This window comes from Fulmarus glacialis, unplaced genomic scaffold, assembly GCF_000690835.1.
Source record: "Fulmarus glacialis isolate BGI_N327 unplaced genomic scaffold, ASM69083v1 scaffold17931, whole genome shotgun sequence".
NCBI classification, from domain to species: domain Eukaryota; kingdom Metazoa; phylum Chordata; class Aves; order Procellariiformes; family Procellariidae; genus Fulmarus; species Fulmarus glacialis.
Genome location: NW_009192319.1, coordinates 20,674 through 29,951, shown reverse-complemented (window position 1 = coordinate 29,951; position 9,278 = coordinate 20,674). Strand labels below are relative to the sequence as shown.

The window sequence follows — 9,278 nt, the reverse complement described above, 5'->3', positions numbered from 1 at the left end:
TCTTTCCCTTGCAGGCTGTCAACGACCAGCAGCTCACTGCTTGGAATGAACACCAATGGCTCAGATGAGTATTTCCAGTCTACAAACCATGCAGAGCAAACTTTCCGCAAAATGGAAAATTACCTGCAGCAGAAGCAGCTGTGTGATGTTCTTCTCATAGTTGGAGACCAAAAGATTCCAGCTCACAGGTACACTGCCCAGTAGTGTTTACATGGCTTCAAAGCCTGAAATTTCCAAATGATAGGTCAATTTACGCCTACCCTGTTTAGTTATGAAAGAACTGTTACTATAATTAGGACAGCAACTAACAATGGAATAAAACGATGTGATCAATGTTTCATAGTCATTATTTCAACTAGAATGAAATTAAAATATGACCCATTGTTATTGTCCATCTTCCCTTCTTGCTGCTGTCAAACTATAGTGAGATCAGTGAAGAAAATCTACCCAAACAAGCACTATGGGAGAAAATTAGATTATTAATTACCCTTCTAACTTTATTGCTTACTGCTGTAAGATTTGAATCCTATGCTAAAGATAATGTTTCTATTGCATACACAATTTATTATATAATAATACTGGATTTCATGCTTGCTATTGAGATTATGAAGTAATTTGCAGTCCTCCTAAAATGCTTTTATTTCAAGGTTGGTTCTCAGTGCAGTGTCTGATTATTTTGCTGCAATGTTTACCAATGATGTGCGTGAAGCAAAACAAGAGGAGATCAAGATGGAGGGAGTAGACCCTGATGCGCTGAAAGCTTTGGTGCGCTATGCCTACACAGGTAATTCTTCCCCCATTACGCACATCATTCTTGTAAAGGAAGAGAAAGTCTATTCAACGCCTACATAATTATCGCTTCTTCCATTTCATACTAGTACATAAATACATGCATAAATCATGCATAGGTGATGTAAATCTTTCTCTAAAGAGGATGAATAAATGTTACTGTTTTATATAATAACTTATTCTAGAAGATATGCAGAAAAGTTAGCATATAAATTCATATTGGACATCTTTCTCTAATTAGATACAAATTATTTTAGGAATTTTTATGAGAGAAGAACATATTTTGCCTGTTGCCCACCTCATGTAGTGACACAGAATAGTGTACTATGAACCTTCCTCTCATTGGTAGCTATAGAAATGATCTGCCTGGGTGACAGTTATTTGGCTCACTCAAGACTCTTGAGTAGGAATAATCATAGGAAAACAAGAATATGATTACACCCACGAGTAGAGCAACTTTTACCACGAGAAAGTGCCACCACATTCTGAAAGAGGTTTACTTATGTTCTCTTTAAAAATTATGTTTTCATTTATCTTAATGAAATGAAATACTTTATTTTAATACCAGAATGCTGTATATATACTTTTCCCTATTTTATTTTCTCCCATTTTCAATATTTACTCCTGTATTGCTGAATCTGAAAGAGTTGAACTGAATAGCCAAAAAGACCAAGTCAGAGAACTGTGAAATTCCTTTCACCTACTGTGTAGTGAACAGGGGAAAATGCTGTGGAATATGACCGCTATGTTAGTATATATTACAATTAAAAACATCCAGATCATTCAAACCTATGCAGATTCTGGAAGTCTGCACATTCTGGTGTTTGGCAAGCCTCTCAATGCAGACGGCAGCTACTCCAGCCAGAGAGGTAAAAGGGAAACCCTTTTCCCCCCACCAAGCTGTGCAGTTTTGTGACAAAAAAATGCCCAGATCTCAAAAGGAGAAAATTACTTCCCCAGGAAGTAACAACACTTAACTGACCAGAAGAACAACTTTCTGAATTTATGAACATTTGCTCATAAACTGATCCATTCCCTCAGCTAACAGCTATTATCAATAACATTCACTAGATCCTTGTCATCTGATGTCCCACACAGGACATTGCTTGTTTGCTTTTGAATGAAATAACTCAATTTCAATACTGAGATGGGAAGGTTCAAGATGTATCACAGGTATCTATCGATATTTTTATAGTACTTTAAAAGGGCTTAAAATAATTTTTTAAAAAAAGATCAAAGTAAAACAAAGACCCCATTATATTCACCATATTGGCATTAGCATAAATGTTAAAAATAGGAGAATTCTTTACTTGCTAGGTCAGACACTTGATAAATCTGGACTGTTGCATAAAGACAGAAATCTTGAGAAGGTTAAGCAATCTGCAGCCCAGATCAGAAACATAAGTTTCTACATACAAAATAGACCCTGTTTGTGGGTACAAACAAGGGGATAAATACAGAGGGCCAGAGGGAATGCTGCATAACATGTATAATGCAGTGATATTGTGGCACTGAATTAGCATACATCACCCAAGGAAATAGATTAGTACAAGCACAAAGAAGCTGGGTGGCGGGCTGCTTGTTATCCACACATATCTCAAAATCATTCCGCTTGATTAAACTTCATCTCTTTCAGTTTACTTCATGCAAAACCATATGAAAGAACATATATAAGACTATAAAAGCAAACAACAGACTATGAAATAGTGTAAGTTTGCTTGTGAAATCAGGATGCCCTCTTTGCTTTGAGGCATTATATTGCAATTTTTATTTACAAGAATACGTACCAATTTTGCTATATACTCTCATTCAATAACTATTCTGAGTTGTATAGTAAAAACCAAACCCAAACACTGCCCTATTCTGCACCCTGCCAGCCCTTCCTCATTTCTTGCAGGAGTAGGAAGGTATTATTTAAGTTACAAAGCAAGGGACATCAGGAAGAGATGGGATTGTGCTAAGTTAAGACTGCTGAAGACTACCATGGAAAACCGGAGTTTCCTACTGCCTCTGTCATAGGTTTTCGTGTGATAATAACCAAGCCTCTAAACTGAGTGCTGATTTTCCTAGGTAATGAAATATAAATGTGACTTTCAGAGCTATAACTTTCAGAATTGTTTACATATTCTACTGAAATAAATCAGAAGTGAATTTGGACAAGAAACCTCTTACAGTTCTACTCTGATGATAATTTTGACTGTAATCTCTCGATACCACCCTCCTCCACGTGTTAAATGGAGATGGTGTGTATCATCCTTTCACAGAAGAACCTAGAAAACAACTTAATGTTTCTGAGGCAATTGGATGTTGTAATGATGAATGGAAAACACAGTCATAAAAAACCCCCACAGTTCTTTTTTCAGAATAGGATTTTAGCAACCAGGGAATTCATCCATCCACTGAGCAACAAGAATGGAAGATCTTATTAAAATAATGCCTTCCAGTCTATCTATGAACATAACAAAATTCTCACTTCATGTAATAATTTCATTAAAAATTTAAATGCACAAGTAGATGATGGAAGAAATCCACACTGCACACACTGCTGGCATTTCCTAGCTTTTGATACTGAAGTTCTTGTGTGTAATATAAACTTATGATATATATTTTTATGAATTAATAAACGAATTTTAGGAAAGGTTTTTCTCTAATCACACTTTCATTTCACTTTTTTTTCAGGCAAAATCAGATCTGCTACTGTTAAAACTCCAATAAAAATGGAGTTTTGTATCATTGTATTCAAAATCCACCAAATCCTTTAAGTCTGTTAAAACATATGTTTAAAGAATCCTTCAGCAAGAAAGGAAAATGAATTTGTAAATCACAGGACACTTCTTTTCAAAATTTTTCAGAGGAGGAGAAAAATTGGGGAGTGGGAAGCTTTCAAGCAATAAAAATACAAAGAAAATTACTGAAAACTTTTTTTTCCACCCCCTATATGCAAACTGCACAGGTATTCTAGAGTTAAAGGAAGACACTATAGAAAGTTTGCTGGCTGCAGCTTGTCTTCTCCAGCTATCCCAGGTTATTGAGGTATGCTGCAACTTCCTCATGAAGCAGCTCCATCCTTCCAACTGCCTGGGGATTCGCTCTTTCGGAGATGCTCAGGGCTGCACAGAGCTCCTGAAGGTGGCACACACATACACTATGGTAAGACGAACAATCTAACTGCTTTGCAAGTATAATGTTAACAGCAAGTGTGAATACTCTCCTGGAAAACATATGGGCTTTGGTGAAGCAGCGCCAGCTGAGCGGGGCTCAGGGCTGCTGCTCTCTCCAAGACTGATGCAGCGGCTCTGCTCTTCCTATGCTGGGGGGGTCAGTTCTATAAAGTCCCTGGTGCAGGGACATCTCTGCCCAGCTCAGTCTCCAAAGGGAAATTTAAGAACTGTGACTGTTACAGGAGTATTGGAAGGAGAGAAAAGCATGCGTAGAAAAACAAATATTCAGTTCTGTTGTTTCCCATTTCAGAGTATTGCCTGTATTGAACTTAAATTTGCAGTATGATTTGTATGCATTTCTTCCAAAAATGTAATAGAGTCTTAACACGGCTAATGTCAAGAGGCAAACAGCAATGGCCCATTCTTATGCTTTTGATTCAACACAAAGAAAATTCTAAAGCTGATTTTAAGTGAGACGCACAAAAAAAGAAACAAAATAAAGAATGTATGGGAAAGATTTGGAATGCTAAAAAGAAGCACGTCCCTGACTGGAGCATAATGCTCCTCTGGCTCAAAACAAGAAATGAATATTCAGAGCGTGGGAAACAGAGAAACAAGATAGCTTGCTGTGAAACCAAATCAAGGGATAAATATTCAGGGCAACAAGATGTGCTATAGCAACTTTAAACACAAAAAGAATAGCAACTGCTACAGCTAAATAGATATAAAAAGAACTACTTGTTAGGAGACACATGGCAGCTTTATGCTTGAAATATTAGCATAGTATGTCAAAACCAGTTTAGAGGCTTCATAATGCTGAAAGCATTCTAGCAAGAGATTGCACACTTCCACATGCTGAAATAAATGAGAGTGGCATGTGCAGATTGAGGGCACTGGTTGTGCTCCTTCCTGTCATACTAACGAAGGGTTTGTTTAGCAGGAATCTAGATTCCTTTTATATTTTAAAGTTTTAAAACAGGCATTTAAGATAGAGGTTCACTCAGCCTCTATATAATAGCGTTGTCCTTGCTGCTCCACACCATTTTATACTCAGCCAAAACCAGGAACTTCCCTCCTCTGCCGTTGCCTCTTTTCTCCCACCAGCCCTAGCACATGGGCATCAACTTTAAGCATTTAAAATTCATGGTCCAGATTTCTGAAAAATTGAAATAAAATCATATGGTTAGACATATGATTTTATGATGTGAGACAGTAAGAGAGCCTTTTTTGGTTAGATTTTTTTTTCATCATTTGAATCCTCCAGTCTTCCCTAGGAGTTGGACTTTTACTAATTTTTTAAAACTGTGTGTCACAGAAATGACAGTTGGGTCTTTAAGAACACTGTCTAATGTGAAGGATCATAGCGAATCTATGAGACTCAGCAGTACTGTGCACATATAGGCTTTACACTCTGTCTTCCTGAAAACAAATGGGAGCATTTCCACCTCTAGAACCACCTCCTGTATCTTGTGTCCAACACAGATTGAGAATGCTGCCATGAAAGAGGACCTTGCATGTCATAAAACCACCTACGAAGTTTGCAGCTACTGACAATTTAGAGACAGAAGAGGAAATCTGCACCTCTTTGAAATAACCTTAAAGAAAATGTTCTTTTAAACCATTGAGCTGTTTTAAAAAAAACTTTGGAGAATAAGAGATCAGAACAATGCATACACACATAAGTGTTCTGGAAGAGGATAAATAAAACATTCTGTTTTGTTTCATGCCAACCTCAACCACTTGAAAATGTGTACCTTAGGGGAAAGTCTATAAAGTCATACTGTAAATATAGAGACTATTCAAATGAACTAGTAGTATTTAAACATTTTCGGAAGATAATCAGCTGTAAACACCACATCCATTCAATAAAAACAGACACAATGGAGACCTTCCCCTTCAATTACTTTAGCCATTGAACCAAAGTATTAACAGTTTCCTGCCTGGTATCTTTTCGTGCAGATAGAGCTTGTTCTGATAAACATCTTGTGCTATATTTGTAACTAAATGTGGACTGGTCTTCCTGTTCCTATTCTCTGAATGTCACAAAATATTAAAGCAGGATATGCATAACAGAGCAAAGTTAACATCTCCTTTAATCACTGATACTTCTATATTTACATCCTTGGAACTCTCAGAAAGAGTTACAGAAAGCTAAGAAACTACTGAAAACAAATAATACAAATATCAATTACTAAAATTTCTTCATCTGCCCTATTTCAGTCTGGTTCCCAAATAAAATATATTACCTCCAGGTACATAAATGGAAATTAACATTTCAAATACAGACATGAATTCCTACATGCATTTCTTTGCAAGTAACATAAAAAACCCATCTCTGTTAACAAAATCTCTTTTTGCCTTTGGAATTAGCACAAGCAAGCATACTTAATATATTTTACTATCAGTTCTATTATTGTTGTAACTCAACTGTACAATATATTACTTTTATGAAAAATAATTCTTTGAAAGATTCTAGGGATTTAATATTCATGGCCATTTCTGGAGCTGGTGAGTTTTATCATAGCAATAGCTTAAATACTGAGACCCCTTTGCTGGGACTTGTCCAATTTTCTATTGCTCAAAAAGTACTGTTAGAACAGTGAGTTTAATTTCACTTGCCGTATTTTCTGCTATAAGAGCAGAGACATACAGTCAACACCTGGCAGAGCTCATTGCAAAAGGATTGGAAGGTTTCAATGTAATTTGCTTAAAACTTTCGAATCTGATTGTAACAGAAGTTACAGAGTTTATTTGAATGCCCACTTGGCATTCTTAAGATACACATTATATCTTCAAATTGTTTTTCTATTAAGCTGCAGTGTTAAGATCACATTGATGGACAAAACTGCCAGTGCAAGTCCCTAAGACAAGACATAATGACAAAAAGCCTGACAAACACATCTGTAAGCATGATAGTGTGAAGATGATCATTATTCTTCAGTCCTGCAAGAGTAAGGCAGCAAAAAGCAACCAAAATCTCCCTTAAGTGGTAGAAGGAGATTCAGAGATCTTTAGAATATATATTGCATTTTCCTATACCATAGAACATAACAGGAATGAAATACATGCAAAGCCTACATTGTCTAAGAAAATGTTATTTCAAGGTGTGAAAAATCATCAGTGCACTGAAATCTTTTTTCTTTTTAGGAACACTTCACAGAAGTAATAAAAAATCAGGAATTTCTTTTACTCCCTGCTAATGAAATTGCAAAGCTCTTGTCTAGCGATGACATCAACGTTCCAGATGAAGAAGCCATATTCCAGGCGTTAATGATGTGGGTGAGGCATGATTTGCAAAACCGGCAACGAGACCTAGGAATGCTTCTTTCTTATATCAGATTGCCTCTACTTCCACCCCAGGTATGAAAGTGAAGGGCTAACAGGGAACTTAGTTATGAACTGAAATGCTTGCCTCAAGCACCATTTAGACAGAGAAAAGAATTCTTTGGAAAGGTTCTGGTTTTGGTTGGGGTTTTTTGGTTGAGTTTTTGGTGGGTTTTTTTGCCCCCCCCTTTTTTTTTTTTTTTAACTGTATAGTAGATATGCTTATTATTTGTAAAGACAGATGAAAAAAAAATCCCACAATGCCAGTGTAATTACTAGGCTCAGAATTACCTCTATAAAAATTTCAATCTAACGGTATTACAAAAGTACAGTGGTTCTTTGTTGGATAGCAATAGTATAGCAGTTTTCCTGTAATAACAGAGCAACTTAGATAGCATGCAAAGATATTTATTTAGATTTACCAAACTGCAGGACAGATAGGGCACAATACTTATTTCTTTATTGGCATAAAAAGTAGACAAAACCAAAAGGGTCTAGATTATTGCTGACTATTCTGAGCATTGACATTACTTGTCCTTTAAGGCTATAAGAGACACTTCATCGAATAAATTCCAGAGATGGACATACTGTTTTATAGTAAGCTGACACTGTTGTATCTGTGTCATAGTAGAATCTATATATCTCATCAGAAAAGCTTACAGGAGTATCAAGATTGTCAGGACACTACAGCTACTTTATGGATCTCCATGAGTGAAGCTGCAAATATTCAACTTTGGATTAAGTATCAAAATACTATATACATTTAATTTTAAATATATGCCTCATTTAATATATTCTGATATTCACAGAGATGTCCAGCACTACATGTTAGATTTGTTTATACTCATATCAAAAGGAGTTTTGCATTCAGAGGGTGCTGTACTACATTTGCGTTTTTAACCTTTTCTAAAGGTTAAAAGAAAGTTTTTGGAAAAAATAAAGCAAAGACATCATACTTAAAAACTTTTTCTTCCTAGCTTTATATTGTTTTTCTTGCATTAAAGCAGAGTTTCCAGCAAAGCTTGAGTGAGAAGTGAACTGAAAATGAGTGTTTGTAGCTACAAATACTTTAATTACTAAAGTACATACAATTTTAATGATTTGGATATACATAAGATCCTCACTTTTCATTTCTTAGTTACTAGCCGATCTAGAAAATAGTCCAATGTTTGCAGACGACCTAGAGTGTCAGAAACTTCTTATGGAGGCTATGAAGTACCATCTTCTACCAGAAAGACGGTCTATGATGCAGAGTCCTCGAACTAAGCCTAGAAAATCTACAGTGGGTGCACTTTATGCTGTAGGAGGTATGGATGCCACTAAAGGTAAGTTCAGAAATTAATTTAATTGTATTAATTAATTGTATTACAGACACCCAGTGAATACATGACAATTATTTAAAGATTTCTGTTAGGAAAACAGCAATTTAGGGATGAAAAAGAGGGGAAAAAAAATCACAAACCACAATCCTATGTGTTAGATGTTCTTCCTGCAAGAATTGTATGCTTTTAAATGATACACATACATCCTGAAGTGTAGACTAAAGAAGTTTGATTCAGGTGATGATTTTAAAATTAAATTTTGTAAGAGCTTGTGCATATAGTTTGACTTTACAAATCAGAAGAAAAAATTAATATTCAAACTATTTCAAGATTCATTTAATGTTGGTTCAGAACCCTGTGCTCCATTTTTTGACAAAAGTTAGAAGGCTGGAAAAATTTTTAAAGAAGAGAAAAATAAAACCAAAGAGCATTACTGAACTATTGAGAACTCTTAGTTAAAGCTTATCAATCCTTATTATAACATATCAGGTGGAAAGATTTGCACTTTTTCATGAGTGCAGTAGTATGTGCAGCTTTTTTTCAGGACTTCATATGCAGTTTTTTTTCAGGTTTGTAGTTGAAAGTTAAATGTTATAAATTTATTTCAGTTTTTATTATTTGATTTTCACAACTGCAATCAGCTTACAGCTTTACACATTACACTATTTATTTAGTGGGCAGT

At 35.6% G+C, this 9,278-nt stretch overlaps 1 protein-coding gene across 1 annotated transcript in view; it reads left to right on the top strand.

Annotated features, from left to right (window-relative positions):
• Nucleotides 1-9,278, top strand: part of KLHL4 (kelch-like family member 4) — a 44,681-nt gene that overhangs the window by 24,769 nt on the left and 10,634 nt on the right. Inside the window, exons 2-6 of the mRNA XM_009587039.1 lie at nucleotides 15-188; nucleotides 648-784; nucleotides 3,743-3,939; nucleotides 7,098-7,310; nucleotides 8,413-8,599. Of these exons, the coding sequence (XP_009585334.1) occupies nucleotides 15-188; nucleotides 648-784; nucleotides 3,743-3,939; nucleotides 7,098-7,310; nucleotides 8,413-8,599 (908 nt within the window). The remainder of the gene's footprint in view (nucleotides 1-14; nucleotides 189-647; nucleotides 785-3,742; nucleotides 3,940-7,097; nucleotides 7,311-8,412; nucleotides 8,600-9,278) is intronic.